We start from the raw sequence: 18,913 nt of genomic DNA on the forward strand, positions 1-18,913 counted from the left end.
AGCTTTTAATGTTTAATAGACTATTGTATTTTACTATTCTGTTGGAAGCCGCCCAGAGTGGCTGGGGAAGCCCAGCCAGATGGCCGGGGTATAAATATATTATTATTATTATTATTATTATTATTATTATTATTATTATTATTATTATTAAAGTAAGAAATCTGTCTCCCTCCTCACCTTCAAATTCCTCAGTCAGTATCTTGGCGAGGGCCCTTTAGCAAAACTGTGATCCCTGCATAGCAGCAGGTGCGAATAAATGATACTCTAGTCCCTTCCAGCCCGACAATTCTATAAAAACCTCCATCTCAGGTGTTCAGCAGCCCCAGATAAAATGTCAGAGACACTACGACACGGGATTCTCCGAGGGTATTTATTAACATTACAAAAAAAGACAACAGGAAGAGGTGTTGCTCTTAAGGAAAGATTCCGCCTGCCCCCGTTTCCCACAGGTTCCCAGCATCAGACAAAGAACGCAGGGGGGGTTTCCTGGGCTTTAAGCCTCGCTGGCCTCCTCCCTGTCCAAACAGAGGTGGGCGAGAAGCACCCAGCCCTGACACCTCTCTGCACCCAGCACTGCGGCTCGGTGGCTCTGGCGATGCTCCTTTGTCCCTCCTCCGTCCACCCGGGTACCAAAAACGAGCACCCGGTGTTGCCGAGGGAGACAGGCAGACGTTCTCAGCACCCGCAACCCACCAGGTCAAGGCAAAGGGGTTGGCAAAAAGCCATGCGGAGAGAGGGCAGAGGGAGGTAGACAGCAGCATCTCTCTCCTGCCAACTCTCTGGAGTGAGAGCAGGAAGCAGAGATGCTTCTGAATACCAGTCCATGCAAAGCAAGTGCGCTCTGTGTTCGAATCCTGATTGCGGTTTCCCCCTCAAGAGGCATCAGCATGGTCCCTGCAAGAACAAGATGCGGGACTAGACGAGTCACTGGCCCGATCCGGCAGGATTTCTCTGTGTGATACTGCCAGGAAGCCCTCGGCCGGATCCAAAATGGTCACAGTCCTTTCTGCCCCACTGTTTCTCAATGAGAACAAAATTGGGTTGGCAAAGCCCTGGAGCACCTCCAGAAAGGGCTCAAAATCCACGGTGTGGCCAGGGGAGGCGTCTCACAGTTCCTGCACAATCCGAAAGAAGGATGTCGCGGGCAAGGGGCACCTGTGGGTAAAGCCACCAGGACAGGACAGGGGGCAGGAGCGATGCCGGTTCGGTAGTAAATTTGGCACATGTCGATCAGAGATGCAACGTCCTCCTGGGGTTTGTCTTGGGTTCCCAGGGCTCCTTCTCCAGTCGGCTTATCAATGTCCCAGCCTCCTGAGGACCGTCTCCAGGGCTGTCCTTGAAGAAAGCTCCCTCCTTTCCTTTGGGAGTCCTTGGCTCAGCCTTGCAGGGAGATGGGGAGTCCCTAAAGAGCAGGCTTTGTTCCTGAACATCCCCCCCTCCCTTCCCTGCTGGACCAGCCAAGGGCTCTTCGTTTCCGGACGGCTCCTTCGCCTCCTTGGACTTTGGCCAACCATCCTGCAGGAGGAAAGAGAGACGATAAATTACACTCAGGAACATGTCCTCCTGTCCTGTACTCTCTACACACCTGTCCTGTACAAAACTACAAAGACCTGGGGAATGAGATCATCACCCCACTCGCACTAAGCATCCCAGGGCGCTCAACCACTGACACAATGCCCTTTCTTCTATCAGATAACAGCAAAGGTTGCTAGATGCATAGCAGGGGCAATCAGAATAAGGGCCACTAACTGACGGCTGATTCAGGACTTCAAATTGTGCTTTTATGTCAAATTTCCTTTTCTGCATATACTGCAATGCTTCACTGTTGCTATGGCCATTGGCTAATGCCAATAAAGTTTTTTTTCTCTCTCTCTCTGGTTAGCCACTGGGGGAAAGAGGATCCTAGGCTAGGTCTGTTCAGGCAATGTCTTCTTAACAATACCCCATCCCCTGGTTGCCATTTGTGCATATACCAGATTTTTTCTACGTTGATCTGGACAGTGGACTTCAGTTGATGCCCCTAGAAGTAAAAAAAAAAAATTCCTTCCAGTAGCACCTTAAAGACCAACTAAGTTAGTTCTTGGTATGAGCTTTCGTGTGCATGCACACTTCTTCAGATACACTGAAACAGAAGTTTCCAGACCCTTCTATATAGTGAGAAGGTGGGGAGGGGTATTACTCAGAAGGGTGGTGGGAATGGGTGATTGGCAGATAGCTGTGATGAGCCTGTTGACGACTCTTAACGACTGCTGTAGGTCAACAGGCTCATCACAGCTATCTGCCAATCACCCATTCCCACCACCCTTCTGAGTAATACCCCTCCCCACCTTCTCACTATATAGAAGGGTCTGGTGACTTCTGTTTCAGTGTATCTGAAGAAGTGTGCATGCACACGAAAGCTCATACCAAGAACTGACTTAGTTGGTCTTTAAGGTGCTACTGGAAGGATTCTGTTTTGTTTTGACTATGGCAGACCAACACGGCTACCTATCTGTAACTGCCCGTAGAAAAGGATTAGTCAATCGCCTTTGGCGTGAAACTGCTCCTGAGGCAGGATGTTGTAGCTTTTAGAAACCTTTTGGTCAAGAGGGCTAAGAGAGACCTCAGTGGTCTTTCCAAAACCGGGCAGGTCTCTTTTCAGCAGCCATGCAGACTGCATGTGGGGGCAAGTTGGCATCCGTGGCCCAGGGAGACAATAGTTACCTGCCACGCTCGGTGTCCGGTTTCATACATCCCGAAGGAGCTGGAGAGGAAAGGAGACAAGCTTAGAAAGGGAGAAGTTGCCCTCCTGTCTCGCCATCTGGCCCAGGGCGGGGCCTGACAGGCCTCATAAGGAAGGCTGCTGCTTCTTGCAGGGTTTCCCCAGCTTGGGTCTCCCTGCTGTTTTTGGACTACAACTCCCATCATCCCTAGCTAGTGGAACCAGTGGTCACGGATGATGGGAACTGTAGACCAAAAACAGCGGGAGACCCAAGATGGGGAAACCTTGATTCATTGCATTTCCACCCCACCTTTCCTCCACGGAGCTCAAGGTGGCCTAAGTACTCCTCCTCCTCCTATTATCTTCACAACAACTACCCTGCGAGGTTGGCTGAGAGTGAGTGGCCAAGTGCGAGATTCGAACCCCGGTCTCTCCCAGGTCCTAGTCTGACACTCTGACCACTACACCACACTGCCTCTCAAGCCTGTAGGCTTGCTCTACCAAAGAAATAAGCCAGACCCAGCTATGTGTGGGGGGATCAGGGACAGTAATAATAATAATAATTTATTATTTATACCCCGCCCATCTGGCTGGGTTTCCCCAGCCACTCTGGGCGGCTTCCAACTAAACACTAAAATACAATAGTCTATTAAACATTAAAAGCTTCCCTAAACAGGGCTGACTTCAGATGTCTTCTAAAAGTCTGGTAGTTATTTCCTTGACATCTGGTGGGAGGGCGTTCCACAGGGCGGGCACAACCACCGAGAAGGCCCTCTGCCTGGTTCCCTGTAGCTTTGCTTCTCACAGGGAGGGAACCACCAGAAGGCCCTCAGCACTGGACCTCCGTGTCCAAGCAGAACGATGGGGGTGGACACGCTCCTGACTGAGGCGTTTAGGGCTTTGAAGGTCAGCACCAACACTTTGAATTGTGCTCGGAAACATACTGGGAGCCAATGTAGGTCTTTCAAGACTGGTGTTATGTGGTCTCGGCGGCCGCTCCCAGTCACCAGTCTAGCTGCCGCATTCTGGATTAGTTGCAGTTTCCGGGTCACCTTCAAAGGTAGCCCCACTTAGAGCTCACTGCAGTAGTCCAAGTGAGAGATAACCAGAGCGTGCACCACTCTGGCGAGACAGTCCGCAGGCAGATAGGGTCTCAGCCTGTGCACCAGATGGAGCCGGTAAACAGCTGCCCTGGACACAGAATTGACGCTGGCTTCTTAGAGCAAAAAAACAGAGCGCGGACGTCTCTGCTGGGGTATTGCCAACAAGGATGCAGAGCTGAGCAGCCTTCCCTTGCCTGCTGCCCTCCCTCCAGGTGCCTAGCGCCCAGCAGAATGCGGGCAACCTGTGCCCATAGGCAGCACCTGTGCATTGCCCTCACCGTCAGTGGGTCGGCTGCAAAGGCCGCAACGCTGTTCCTCATCTCGCTCTCGTTGCCTCGCAGAGGGATCAGGGAAATGTTCCCCAGCCGGGAATCCTGCTGCGTCCGGGACGCCCGAACCTTGGAGGACTCCGGCGGCCAGATGTTCCCGCCATGCTGGGAAGGCCAGAGAGGGAGGAAGAGGTCACAAGGAGCAGTATCTCTAGAGAGCTGTTATGGGAAAAACTGGCAAAGTGGGGCATAGATAAAAGGCTGTTGTGGCTTATGATTAAATTACATGAAGGGACGGCCGCTAGGGTGAGGTTAACACATGAGGGCGATCTCACAAACTCTGTACCAATAAATAAGGGGGTACGACAAGGGTGCATCCTTGCCCCCTATCTTTTTAACCTCTATATTAGTGACATGAGAACGCCCCTAGCTGAGGCCCAAACCTCCATTCATGCACCCAGCCTTGCAGACTATCACTGCCCCTTATTATTGTACGCTGACGATGCGGTGATCCTCTCTTATTCTCGAATCGGTTTGAGGAGGGCCCTTAAGATTTTTGCGTTATACTGCCAAACAAATTTACTTACTATTAACCATTCCAAATCTAAAGTCCTAATTTTTTCCAGGAGTCGTAAACTGTATAGATGGGAACTCGAGGGGAAGCCAATTGAACAAGTTTACAAATTTCAATATCTAGGAATTTACTTCCAGTATAATATGGGATGGAAAGCGCATATCACATATTTACAAAATAAGGTTAAAGCCCTTATCTATGCTCTATTACGCTTCTTCTTTACTGAGGGGGCTATGCATGTCCCATCCGCCTTTAAAGTTTATAGTGCGAAAGTGGTTGCAACTATGGCCTATGCGGTCCCTTTATGGGGCGCCTTTGTAAACCTCTTGCCTCTGGTGACATTGCAAAATCTTTTTCTAAGACGCCTTTTGAAACTACCCTCCTGTGTAAGCAACTCTGCCATTTGCCTAGAACTTAAGATCCCCTCCCTAGAGATTCTGATGTGGAGACATGCCTTTAATTATTGGCTGTCCCTTTGGCATAAATTGCCAAACTACCATCTTATTCAGTGCCTTTGGAGAGATGAATTCACCAGCCCATGGGCAACAAAAATCCATTCAAAACTGTTGTCTTAAGGAATCTGTCCTTCCGATATACTTAATTTAGATCTAATTACAGCTAAAAAGGTCATCAAACAAAGATTGGAGGAGGTAGATTTGCAACAAAATCTTACTACAGGTGGAGGTACATGTTCCCCGATAAATCAGGGCATTACATCTATGTCCCAGATACCTCGATATCTGTCTACTTTATCGGCTGCGTCGCATAGATTCGCATTTGTTAGAGCCAGATTTAATGTGTTCCCCTCAAATGTGCTGAGCAATAGATTTTCTAACGGTAAAACCTCTGTTTTATGCGCATGTGACAACAAATCAATAGAATCCCTCTATCATATCTTGTTTAATTGTTTAATTATTGTTTAATTGTTTAATTATACATTGTTCCCCGATCAAGGATCCTGAGTTCAATCATTCTGGAAATTGCTGCTAAATCACCTGAATTACATCTAGCTTATCTACTCCAGGACATTGACTCTTATAGAACATTACAGGTTGCTAGATTCCTGATTTCAGTTCTTTCATATAAAAGACTTCATGGAATGCTGCATAACTATTAAAAATCCAGTAAACTCTATGCACCATCTTGATCTTCAAGGCCATAATATGGTACATCTAGAGATTGTAAGTAATGTGAAGGAGATTATGCGTTGAAATATTTTAGTTGATATTTTAGATTGTAAAATGCTATTTTATCTATTGATTTGTTTTACCTTGTGGGCTTATAGCCGAATAAAGTATTATCTGGTCACAAGGAGCACAAGAAGGGACAAGGTGGATCAGGCCCAGTGGCTAGTCGCAGGCCAGTTCTCCTCCTCCTGCTCCACCCTCATAGAACCCTAGCATTGTAGAGTTGGGAAGGACCCCAGAGGCCATCTAGCCCAACCCCCTGCAACAACCCTGCAAGGTAGGTCAGGGTGAGACCCCTCCTCTTACCTGCACAGAGAGGAAGGTGGCAAACCAGCCCCGCAACTCCATCTGCGTGTCACAGCAGAGATACCTGGGGGGGGGGAGATAATAATAATAATAATAATAATAATAATAATAATAATAATAAATTCTTTATACCCTGCTCTCCCAGGCCAGAGCTGGGCTCAGGGCAGCTAACATCAATAAAATTTCAGTAAAAACATAATAAGAAGAAAAAAAGAAAAAGAAAAAACAATTTAAAATACAGATTAAAATGCAATTTAAAATGCAGCCTCATTTTAAAAGTCAAAATCCTAAGGGGAGGGAAACATAAGGGTTGGACTGAGTCAAAAACAAAGGCCAGGCGGAACAGCTCTGTCTTGCTTGGTACTCAAACGCCTTGGTTCCCAAACGCCAAAAACCCGGAAGTGAATGTTTTCAAACGTTTTTCAGATGCCGAAAGTCCGATGCGGCTGTTGGCTATTGTTTCTGGGGCGCCTTGGTTTTCGAACATTTTGAAAGTAAAACGGACTTCCAAAATGGATTAAGTTTGGCGCTTTTGTTTTTGCTCTTTATTTTGCGTTTTTGTTTCCGAGGCTTTCTTGGTTAATTTGTTTATGTGACTGTATGGAACCCAGTTCAGCTACTGAGTGATAGTGAGTGAGTGAGTGAGTGAGTGAGTGAGTGAGTGAGTGTGCGACTGCGGAAATGGATAAAAGCCCCCCATCCAAACATTATCAGTGCAGGTAAGAAAAAAATATTATTATTATTATCATCTACAATACCGTCTCATTTATTTTATAGTACAGTACATTGATTATTGCTTTCATTTTACAGATCAATGGTCTCGTTAGCTAGTAAAATCCATGTTAAATTGCTGTTTTACGGGTTGTTTTTAAAAGTCTGGAACGGATTAATCCGTTTTGCATTAATTTCTATGGGAAAGCGTGCCCTGGTTTTGGAACAGACTTCTGGAACGGATTAAGTTTGAGAATCAAGGTAAGGTAAAGGGACCCCTGACCATTAGGTCCAGTTGTGGCCGACTCTGGGGTTGCGGCGCTCATCTCGCTTTACTATCTGAGGGAGCCGGCATACAGCTTCCAGGTCATGTGGCCAGCATGACTAAGCCGCTTCTGGCGAAGCAGAGCAGCGCATGGAAACGCCGTTTACCTTCCCGCCAGAGCGGTGCCTATTTATCTACTTGCACTTTGTGCTTTCGAACTGCTAGATTGGCAGGAGCAGTGACCGAGCAACGGGAGCTCACCCCGTCGCAGGGATTTGAACCGCCGACCTTCTGATCGGCAAGTCCTAGGCTCTGTGGTTTAACCCACATTATTACTGTTTCTATTTATTCCTTGCTTTTCCCCATGTCGGGGACTTGAGGTGGCTCACAGGATAGATAAAACCATGGGGGGGGGGGGAAATCATTACAAAATGAAAAGAAGGGAAGGATGTGCCCAGCATCCCTTACCTTCGAAAAAAGGCTGTCTGCCTACCAAACTTTTTCGAAAGCCATAAATTATTGCTGCCCATTTTTCTTAAATTTTGTTGATTTATTTTTTTTCTGTAAACCACTCTGATCCCCCCCCCCCCTGGCCAGGCGGTATATAAATTTTACGAAATAAATAAAAAGGAATTTCCCCAGCTTTTATCGCAATGGGATGGGCTGGAAACAAACAAGCAAAAAGCCACAGTTGTGGGTCTGGACCCCCCCCCCAGCTGCTTACCATTGCTGCTTCTCCAGTTTCTCGTTCTCAAAGAAGACGGTGAACCCCCAGCTGGAAAAGAGGGAGGGAGGAAGAGTCAAAAGGAGAGCAAGCCAGCAAAGGAATCAGCCACCTCCACCCCATTTTTTGTGCTGCCTGGGGGGAAATGGTTCCTTGGGGTTTCAGTGTTTCCCCAGGTTAAGAAGGTGGGCAGGGAAGGTTACAAACATTTACAGAATCATGGAACTGTACAGCTGGAAGGGACCCCCCCAAATAATAATAATTAATAATAATAATAATAATAACCTGAACAGCATCCCGAAGGTCCCTAGTCCCTAATCCCTGATAGCATCTCCCGGAAGGGCTGAAAACTCACCCCACAGCCCACCACCAATGCCCACCCTTCAAATCCCGCCATGACACAACAGAGCACATCTTTGAACATCAGTTCCAGCTCCTCTCTGAAGCATCACACCTCCTCTTTGCAATTAGCCCTAATAAGCAGTGATTGCAGCAAAATCAGGGTCCTTCCTTCAGCTGAGAGCCCTGCGGGTGTTTTTTCCCCAGACCCTCAAAAGTTTCCCCCAGATGGAGAAACCCTGTGCTCAGCTGGTACCACTTAACAGAGCTGTGCGTCTTGCGAAGCAGGTTTGCCACCTGGCGGCCGAGGGCGGGTTGTGCATGAGCTCAGGAAGAACAGGTAAGCAGAGCCTGCAGGATCAGGCCACGGGCCCAACCAGCCCAGCCTCCTGTTCTCGCGGTGCAAAACCCGCAGGCTGGATCCGGGCCCGAGAACGGCTCTCCCCTCCTGTGGTTTCCGGTAACTGATGTTGAGAAGCATTGCTGTCTCTGACTGTGGAGGCAGAGTATGGCCCTCGATAGCCCTCTCCTCCTTGTTGGCCATCGCTGCCTCCTGTGGCAGAGAGTTCCACAGTCTAACTCTGCGCTGCACGAAGAAGGGCTTTCTTTTATCGGCTCTGAATCTTCCAAACTGGCAGGAAGGATGGGGTGGGGGCGAGTCCATAGGCACAGCCAGGATTTATGTTCGGGGGGAGGGGGACAGAACCAAGCTATCTGCGATGCAATTGGCCAGTTTGTTAAGTATTTTTATGTATTTATTTCTTGTCCCTCTGGCTACGGCTATGTCAGAGTCCAGAAGCATCTGGAGGGTTACAGACTCAGGGACTCATGCAGAGATGCAGGTGGCACTCCTCTGAATATGGTGATGATGAGAATATTATTATTACTATTATTTATTATTATTATTATATACCCCATGCATCCAACTAGGTTGCTGCAGTCACTCTGGGATGCTTCACGCAGAACACATAAACATAACAAAACATTGCCATGGGCTTCAGGGGGTTGGACTAGATGACCATGGGGGTCCCCTCTAAAATTCTCTGATTCGGTGATCCTGAAGGTTCTGGAAGCGGATCTTTTGGGGGAGAAGGTCCAGGGGCACTTACAAAAATTCAGCACAGATAAAGAGGTGTCCAGCCAGGATGAGACTGGCATAGATGAAGAGGCAGCGGCACCTGAACTCAGAGCAGACACTCACCAGCTCGGAGGACGGACTTTCTTCTTTATTCCCAGGTAGATCTTCAGGTTCTTCACTGGCCATTCTTTCTCCGGTTTGTGGCTCTGGAGAAGGAGGAGAAGAGTGAGAGAGCAGAAAGGGAACTTACAAATCTATGACTCATCGGCACAAAACTGCAGCGCTGAAAGGGTATCCAGGGGTCATCTAGTCCAACCCCCTGCAATGCAGAAATCATGGTTAAAGAATTCCCTGTGGAACGCCCTCCCTTCAGATGTGAAGGAAATAAGCAGCTATCCTATCTTTAAAAGACATCTGAAGGCAGCCCTGTTCAGGGAAGTTTTTAATATTTAATGCTGTACTGTTTTTAACTGTTTAACTGTTTTTAATATTTTAATATTTAACACTGTATTGTTTTTAACACTCGATTGGGAGCCGCCCAGAGTGGCTGGGGAAACTCAGCCAGATGGGCGGGGTATAAACAATAAATTATTATTATTATATAAACAGGGCTGCCTTCAGATGTCTTCTAAAAGTCAGACAGTTGTTATTCTCTTTGACATCTGGTGGGAGGGCGTTCCACAGGGCGGGTGCCACTACCGAGAAGGCCCTCTGCCTGATTCCCTGTGACTTGGCTTCTCACAGTGAGGGAACCTCCAGAAGGCCCTCAGAGCTGGATTTCAGTGTACGGGCAGAACGATGGGGGTGGAGATGCTCCTTCAGGTATACTGGACCGAGGCTGTTTAGAGCTTTCAAGGTCAGCACCAACACTTTTGGGCTTGGAAACATACTGGGAGCCAATGTAGGTCTGGGAGTCACCATGACCTTTGCCAGCCACATGATGCCGGCACGACTCTCAAAACAGGCAGGCGACGGGGCTGGTGCCCAGAGAGGGTTGTCAAGGGGACCTCTGCTCGTACCCGGACTTCCTTGTAGAGGCGCAGGCAGCTGTTGTTGAGGATGAAGTATCGGTCGTGGAAGCCGGTGCTGAGCCCCACGCCCAGCACATTCTTCTCCTCCCGGAACTTCATCATGCCATGCTTGCTGTCGCCCACCTTGCTGGCTGGGGAAGAACAAAGGCATCAGGAACTGGGGGTGGGGGCGCCAAGGGCTTGAGGACTAGCGCCATGACAAGGCTTACGGGGGCAACAGAGGAGGGAGGTGGCTTTCTTCAGCTTGCAAACCGACTTGGGTATTGTAAAATAGAAAGACGGTACAAAAATTAAAAGTGATGATGCTGATGACTGAATTTTTTTTTTAAAAAAATCACCGTACTTTTCAGTGTATAAGACTTGTTTTTTCAATCTAAAATAACGTTCAAAATCTGGCCTCGGCTTATACACGGGTATTATCTCCCCCCATTTTCTTAAATCGGAGTTCCCAAAAATAGGGAGCGTCTTATAGACGGAAAAATATGGTATGCCATGATTTTATTTCTTAGACAAATTAGGGACGCTCAGTGACACTTCCTCTATGCCAGGCAGCAGTTTAAAATCTTCAATCATATCACCACTTATTTGCCTTTTCCCTAATCTGAAAGTCCCAAATGCTGAAACCTTTCTTCGTAGGGGAGTCTGTACGGTGGCAGTTCATGCATTGCGACTTGCTATTATTTTCACTGAGGGTAGTTTCGTAATTCTTGATTGCAATTGCTATGAGTTTATTTCCGTTCAATTGCTGTTTGCCAATATTTTGAGACTTAATTGCATTGTGTACTAATGCGACCTAGTGGATTATTGAACATTACGTCGTTCGATACAAGTTCTTTATTTTAAAATTATGACATCATTATATTGGGTCAGATTATTACAAGACGGGTGATCTTTGCTGTCTGTTTTGCTGCTGCAAACCGCATGTGTATAGTACCATATTTTTCGCTCTACAGGACACACTTTTTCCCCTCCAAAAATGAAGGGGAGTGAATGCAGGCTCCTTGGCTTCAGCAATAGCAATGGGAAGCTTCTGAAGCACAGAGGGAGCGTTCCCTCCACGCTCCGGAGGCTTCGCATTGCTTTCGCTGAAGCCTGGAGAGCGAGAGGGGTCGGTGCTCACCAACCCCTCTCGCTCTCCAGGCTTCAGGAAGCTATCCGCAAGCCTTCGGAGCGCGGTGGGAGTTCCTCCCGCCAAAGCTGCGCTCACCCTTTCCCAGCTGGAGAGGTTGCACGCGGCTAAAGAGGAAGCCAAGACAGCCAACGGGATGGATCCCATTTCCTGTCTTGGCTTCTTTGCTCTTTGGGGCTTGGGGGGAAATATTTTTTTCCCCTTTATTTCCCCCCCTAAAAACTAGGTGCGCCCTATGGAGCGAAAAATACGGTAATAAGAGAAAAGAGACACAGTGGAACCTCGGTTCTCGAATGTCATCCGTTCCGGAAGACCGTTCAACTTCCGAAACGTTCGAAAACCAAGGTGCAAATTCAATAGAGAAAATTGAAAAATAACTCAGCGGAAGCCGTTCGGAAATGGAAACATTTACTTCCGGGTTTTCAGCATTTGGGTTCCGAAACTATTTGAGAACCAAGGTACCACCATATACAAATTAAAAGTGGAAAATGAAATGAAATAACGGTCTTTTGATATGGGCAGTTTTGTTTCCAGCTCCTTTCCTAATGACCCCTAGCCTGGAATTTGCTGCACCCCGGGGTCCATGTCTTCTCTCTGCTCTCTGTTACAAACCCCGGGGTCTTGCTCCTGGCCGGTGCCCAGGTCTGCCCCTTCCCCCTGGGTGGCAATGGGCAGCCTCTGCCCCTGCCTACCTACCTAGATAGAGCAGCATGTTCTCCATCGAGAGCTGCTTTTTCACCACCAGGTAGCTGTCCTTGCCCAGGCTGTGCAAAATGGGGAGGACCTTCTCACTGTAGTGCAAAGGCCGTTCTGCGTGCGAGAGAGAAAAAGAGAGAAACAGGAGGCTAAATTAGACTTTCCAAGGAGAAAATACAGAGGGGGGGGGGGAGTGGCAGAAAAACATATGATATGGATGTACAGGCATCCCTCTGCAGCAGTGCTAGAAACTCAGATGTATAAGCTAGATGCCAATAATAAATAATAATAATAATAATAATTTATTTATATCCTGCCCTCCCCAGCCGAAGCTGGGCTCAGAGCAGCTAACAACAATAAAAGCATTCTAAAATCAATTCATTCTAAAATCAATTAAAAATCAAATTAATGGCAACCATTGGGCTAGAGTTCTATCAGGATTACCAAAGGAGGGGGTCAGGCTGTGCCTTAGCCAAAGGCCCGGTGGAACAGCTCAGCCTTGCAGGCCCTGTGGAAAGATGTCATGTCCTTAAACCAGGGGTACAGTCACCAAAACGGAATGCCTGGCAACCATTTTTTGGGTCAAGTGGCACAAAAGTAGCATTTTTCAATGGGACTTTTTGGTTCCTGAAATACCTTCTGATTGTTCAGATAAAACAGGATTCTACAGGATGCGGAATTAGTGTGTGGAAACAGCCCAGAGGTATTTAATGCCTGATGTTTTAATTCTGTTGGGAGCCACCCAGAGTAGCTGGGGAAACCAGGGTATAAATTTTTTATTATTATTATTATTATTATTATTATTATTATTACTCAAGGAACCCCAGGCATGCACCTCTACAAAGGTGCCATCCTGACACCCAGGCATCTTCACTTGGTCGCAAGCAGGCAACAGCCAGGTACAAATGTGCCTGGCGAATTTCGAACGCTGTACTGTGGGTTCGGTTCCAGACCACTGCAAGTTAGCAAATATCGGAATAAAGCGAGCCACAACATTTTTATTTGTTGCTTTCCCAGTGAATATAAAAAGTTAGGTAAAGGGACCCCCACTTGCGAATGACTCTGGGGTTGTGGCAGTCATCTTGCCTTACCCGCCGAGGGAGCCGGCGTACAGCTTCAAGGTCATGTGGCCAGCATGACTAAGCCGCTTCTGGCGAGCCAGAGCAGCGCACGGAAACACCCTTTACCTTCCCGCCAGAGTGGTACCTATTTATCTACTTGCAGTTTGAGGTGCTTTTGAACTGCTAGGTTGGCAGGAGTAGGGACTGAGCAATGGGAGCTCACCCCGTCGCAGGGATTTGAACCCCCGACCTTCCGATTGGCAAGCCCTAGGCTCTGTGGTTTAATCCACAGCACCACCCGCGTTTACACTATACTGTAGTCAATTAAGCCAGGCTCGTTTGACTGCAGAGACGGAAAACTTCAGTCTATAAGATTAAGTTTTCTTTACTGAAGTATAATGTTAACAGGGGGTGTAGCCTTATACACAGGGGCAATCTCTCCCCATTTTCTTAATCCTGAGCCCCCTAGTCTTATACAAGGGGGCGTGTGTCAGGGGTTCAGAAGGAGAGACACAGGAGGGGGAGCAAATGGAGAGTGAGGAGGAGGAGTACGAGGGGGGCGCAGGCAGTGACAGTGGCCAGAGTTATTCCACAAGCCTCTCTAGCGAATCGGAGGACTCACAGAAGGGAGCGCCGGTGGCCAGAGCAAAGGGGGGTCCAGGGGGGAAGCCCCAGGAGGAAGGGGCCAGTGGGGAGTCCCTGAGCAGCAGCTGGAGATCAGGACCAGCGTCTCCACCAGAGCGCAGTGGGGAGGGGGAGTCCCAGGAGTCGGGACCAGTGTCCTCACCACCAGAGGGAGGAGAGGAGTCAGGTTTGGCAACGCCCACATCAGGAAGCGGGGAAACGGTCAGAAGGAAAGTCACCGGCTGGGCGCGCGCGCCAAGTTCAAATGTACAGGAGCGCGGCACAGCGGGGAGCCCGGGAAGGGAGCCAGGTCCTAAAGCCCGCCGGAGGGAGGGGCAAGACTCAGGAGGCTCAGCGTCAGAGGAGTCCAGGAAGGAGGGAACCCCAGAGGGCAGAAGGACCCAGCGCAGGAAAGAGCAGCGCAAGAGGTGGAGCCGGGCTGGAATCTTAAACTGGTGTGGGTGGAGCAGTGAGTCAGAGGGGACTTAGCCGGTCTAGCGTCGAGACGTGGGTCTGTGCGCCCAGAGCTTGGAAATGGAAACTAAACTTTAATAAAGACTTTTGTATATAACATCCACTGGGCGTTGGTCCTCTGTGAGCTGGGACCTAGCGGCAGTCCTGACAGTAAGTCCCCTCTCGCCATTTTCCACCAATTTTAAAACCTCGTGGAGTGTGGGAAAGCAGCGAGGGGTGAAGATTGGTGCTTCGCGAGCTCACGAAAACCAGGGAAATGACTACCGAAGAGAAGATAGCGAGTCTGCAAAACGCAGTGACGCAGCTGACTGCATAAATTGCGGCGTCCAGAAAGAAGGAGCAGGAAGCAGCTGTTACCTGCCAGGATCTGCGAACCAGGTTAGAAGTGCTAACTACACAGAGGCTACCGGCCACCAGACCAGAAGGGATTGGGCTGGGGAACAGAGGAGGGAGCCTTGTGTCTCACTTCAATGGGGACCTGCAGGAGTATCCTAACTTCAGAGCAGATGTACTAAATGCACTGCAGCTGCTTGACAAGGACTTTAAAAATGAGGAAGAAAGAGTGGGATTTATTGTTTCGCATTTACGGGGAGAGGCGAAAACGTGGCTGCGCAATCTCTGGAGAGATAAGGATCCAGCCCTCCAAGATGCGGGTGCCTTCCTTAAAGTGATGGATGCGTGTTTTTTGTCTGAGATTGATGTGGATATCGCTAGGAAACAGATTCACGGACTAAGACAAGGTAGAGCCACTGTAAGGCAATATCATTCACGTTTTTTCGCATTGGTGAACGCATTGGGGTGGGAGAGAGAATCGCCTGCCGTCAGAGATCTGTTCTGGGAGGGGCTGAACGGAGGTGTGAAAGATGAAATTGCAAGGGGGGAGAGACCCCAAACCACCAAGGACATTGTGGAGAGGGCACTCGCCATTGGGGTTAGGCTGGAAGGACGCTCTTGGGACAAAGAGGAAGTGCATTGGGGCCGCACGCCAACGAAAGCACCACCCCCCTTTCCCAAGGAAGCGGCACGCGCTCGATCCATGCCTCCGCTGGGAGGAGGAGAGGAGCCGATGGAGATAGGTGGTGCTAAGGCTCAGTCCACAGCCGGAGCCCTAACGCCGGGAGCAGTCAAAATGAAGCCTCCTAGAGGGACCAGGAAGTGCTACATCTGCGACAGTGCTCAGCACATGGCGAAAGAGTGTCCCCAGCGGTTTCACAAGCACACTGCAGCCGCAGCGACAGTAACAGAAGCAGTTCAGCAGAGTGAATCACAGCAGGAAAACTCCACTGTCTGGCTGGAAATGGAGTCACTGGGGGCCAGCCAGACAAGTCAGTGAAGCAATCCCCAGTAATGTTACAGCCCACAGACCCCCTCCCACCCAAACCAGTAGTGCAGCTCACCGCATCCCTTCAACTTCCCAATGGGCTCACTGTGGAAATCCCCATTACGATTGACTCTGGGAGCAATGCAGATTTTATAGGCATGGACTTCATCCAGCAACATGGCATAGCCCTTCTGCCAGCGACGGTACCTCTGAAAGTCGTCACAGTGGACGGCAGGGAGCTACTGGGAGGGCAAGTGCTGCAGCAGACGCCGCCAATGGTGATGTGCATTGGTAATCACCGCGAAGTCATCAGCTTCAACGTCACCCGCCTGTCAGACACGCCCATTGTGTTGGGCATGAGTTGGCTGGATAGGCACAGCCCGGCATTAGCTTGGTACCAGCGGCAACTGACCTTCGGCTCCTCCTACTGCGCAGAACACTGCATCCTGGCTGACTTGGACGATGAGGGGCACGAGGATGGACCACAGCTGAACTTGGGCATGTTGCAAGTGGTACCTAATAAGTACAAAGAGTTTTTGGAGGTCTTCTGCGAGAAAGAAGCGGACAAGCTGCCTCCCCACAGACCCTACGACTGCAAGATTGACCTCCTGCCGGGGGCGACGCTCCCGGCGGGGAAGCTGTATTCCATGTCTGAGGATGAATTGCAGGAGCTCAGGGAGTTCATAGATCACAACTTGAAGCGGGGATTCATCCGAGAGTCCAAGGCGGTGGGGGGCAGCCCGGTATTCTTTGTAAAGAAGCGGGACACGCCCCAAAAGAGGCTTGTAGTTGATTACCGCGTCTTAAATGCGAAAACCAAGCCCTCAGCCTTCCCCATGCCCAAGATCGATGACCTGCTGGCGACGGTGCGGAAGGGGCGCATCTTTACCAAGTTGGATCTACGCGGAGCGTACAATCTCATACGAGTGAGGGAGGGTGATGAGTGGAAGACGGCCATGTTTACGCCGCTGGGCACCTATGAATATAGAGTTATGCCTTTTGGATTACAAAATGGCTCCCACTGTTTTCAAGCATTCATGCATCATGTCTTGGCGGGTCTTCTCTACAAGAAGTGCGTCTGCTTCCTGGGCGACATCCTCATCTTCTCGGAGTCGCCGGAGGCTCACGAGAGAGATGTCAGGGAAGTACTGCAGCGGCTGCGGGAGCACCGGCTTTACGCCAAGCTGGAGAAGTGCCAGTTTGACAAGACGGAGGTGGACTTCCTGGGCTACAAACTGTCCGACAAGGGACTCGCCATGGACAGTACCAAGGTACGGGCAGTGCTGGACTGGAAGAGCCCACGCAATCGAAAGGAAGTCCAGAGGTTTGTCGGCTTTGCCAACTTTTATCGCAAGTTCATCAAAGGTTTCGCCATGCAGACAGCGGCCATCACTGACACCCTCAGTTCCAAGAAGAAGAAGTTCATCTGGACGGAGCAGGCAGAGCAGTCCTTTCGGAAGCTCAAGCACCTCTTCGCGTCCGAGGAACACCTGCTACACGTGAACCCCAGCAGGCCCATGAGAGTGGAGACGGAGAGTCAGACAGGGCCGTGGGGGCCGTCCTGTTGCAGCAAGACCACCAGGGGGACTGGAGGCCGTGCGCTTTCTACTCCAGGAAACTCAGCAAGTCGGAGCAGAACTACACCATCTGGGACAGGGAGTTACTGGCCATACATGCAGCCTTCAAGGCGTGGCGGCATTTCCTCGTCGGGGCCAAACACACGGTGCAGGTCCGTACGGACCATAAGAACTTGGAGTACTGGCGCACGGCGAGGTTCCTGAACCAGCGACACATCCGCTGGGCGGAGTTCTTTGCAGATTTCGACTTCAGAATAGAATACATCCCTGGAAACAACAACATCATGGCGGACGCGCTGTCCAGGAAACCGCAGTATCTCGAAGAAGAGGCGCCGGCGGCGGCCAAGCATATTTTCGCACCAAAGGCGTGGGCATGCGCGTCAGCCACGGTGGACCTGGACGCGGTGCGTCGTGCGCAGACGGACTCCTTCGCGCGAGCCAAGATGGAGGAGGTGCGTAGCAGCACGGCGAGGGACGACGACTTCCAAATACGCGACGGCCTGCTCATCCGCAAAGGAGCCCTCTACGTGCCGGGAGACAACCTCCGCGCGAGGGTCCTGCAACAGCTGCACGACGCGCCCAGCGCGGGACACTTCGGCAAGGAGAAGACGGTGGACCTAGTAGCCAGAAACTTTTGGTGGCCCAAGATGAGGGGGGATGTCGCGGAATACGTCAGGAGGTGCGACACCTGCCAAAGGGCCAAACCAGTACACCAGCCGCCGGCGGGCCTCTTGGAACCGCTACAGACACCGTTCGAGCCGTGGGAGAGGGTGGCCCTGGACTTTGTCACGGATCTGCCCAGCTCGAGAGGCAAGACGGCAGTACTCGTGGTAGTAGACTTGTTCACCAAGATGGCCCACTTCATTCCTTGCGCGAAGGTGGCCACAGCCGAGCAGACCGCCAAGCTGTTTATAGACCACGTGTTCAAGGTGCACGGCCTACCACGGTCCATCCTGTCCGACAGGGGGCGCCAGTTCATATCCAACTTCTGGCAAAAGCTGATGGGTTTCCTGAACGTCAAGGTCAGCCTGGCGTCGGCACGACACCCGCAGACTAACGGACAGGCGGAGAGAGTCAACGCCATCATGCAGCAGTACCTGAGATGCTACGCGAACCAGCAGCCCTCGACCTGGGTGGACTACCTACCGCTAGCCGAGTTTGCCTACAACAACACGAAACACGTGTCCACGGGGGTGACACCGTTTTTCGCCAACAATGGGCGGCATCCCAGAACCTTCCCGGGTTTGGAGAAAGTGAGGGTGGGGGAGCCGCAGGGAGCAGAGGCAGTGGCAGCGGAGTTGCAGGAGATCCACGAGCAGCTCAGGAGGCAGTTAGAGATGGCGAAACAGGCTTACAAAGTGCAGGCAGACCGACACAGGAGGGTTGGGGAAGATATCCGGGTAGGAGACTGGGTCTGGTTAGCAGCCCAGGCAGTTCCGGCCAGATCGTTGGCCAAGAAGAAGCTCGGGCACAAGCAGCTAGGGCCTTACCAAGTAGAGGCGCAGATCAACCCAGTGGCCTTCCGTTTAACACTCCCGGAGGGGTCCAGAATGCACCCGGTCTTTCATAGATCAGTGCTCACACCCTACAAAGAGCCCCACAGGTTTCAGGCACCAGGGACAGCGCCAGACCCGCTCAGGGAAGCGCCCAAAAAGGGGGGGTCACCGAGGAGGGGGCCACTCAACGAAGCCACTGAGATTTTAGACTCAAGGTGGGGGGAGGACGGGATTGAATATCTTCTCG

The 18,913-nt window shown here is 50.4% G+C and overlaps 1 protein-coding gene across 26 annotated transcripts in view; it reads right to left on the reverse strand.

The window, feature by feature from the left end:
- Nucleotides 1-356: 356 nt before the first annotated feature.
- Nucleotides 357-18,913, reverse strand: part of ARAP1 (ArfGAP with RhoGAP domain, ankyrin repeat and PH domain 1) — a 160,944-nt gene continuing 142,387 nt past the window's right edge. For 19 of the 26 annotated variants that reach the window (XM_083735965.1, XM_083735952.1, XM_083735962.1 and 16 more), the window contains 8 exons: nucleotides 12,114-12,227; nucleotides 10,277-10,419; nucleotides 9,381-9,463; nucleotides 7,841-7,891; nucleotides 6,141-6,204; nucleotides 4,083-4,238; nucleotides 2,704-2,743; nucleotides 357-1,515 (listed from right to left, as the gene is read on the reverse strand). In XM_083735965.1, the coding sequence (XP_083592091.1) occupies nucleotides 2,726-2,743; nucleotides 4,083-4,238; nucleotides 6,141-6,204; nucleotides 7,841-7,891; nucleotides 9,381-9,463; nucleotides 10,277-10,419; nucleotides 12,114-12,227 (629 nt within the window). In that variant the 3' untranslated portion in view covers nucleotides 357-1,515; nucleotides 2,704-2,725. Of the gene's footprint in view, nucleotides 2,021-2,501; nucleotides 2,744-4,082; nucleotides 4,239-6,140; nucleotides 6,205-7,840; nucleotides 7,892-9,380; nucleotides 9,464-10,276; nucleotides 10,420-12,113; nucleotides 12,228-18,913 lie in introns of all 26 variants that reach the window. The other 7 variants (XR_014563548.1, XR_014563549.1, XR_014563550.1 and 4 more) reach the window with 2 other exon arrangements.

The sequence above is a fragment of the Podarcis gaigeae genome (assembly GCF_964106915.1).
Source record: "Podarcis gaigeae genome assembly, chromosome: 4".
NCBI lineage: Eukaryota > Metazoa > Chordata > Lepidosauria > Squamata > Lacertidae > Podarcis > Podarcis gaigeae.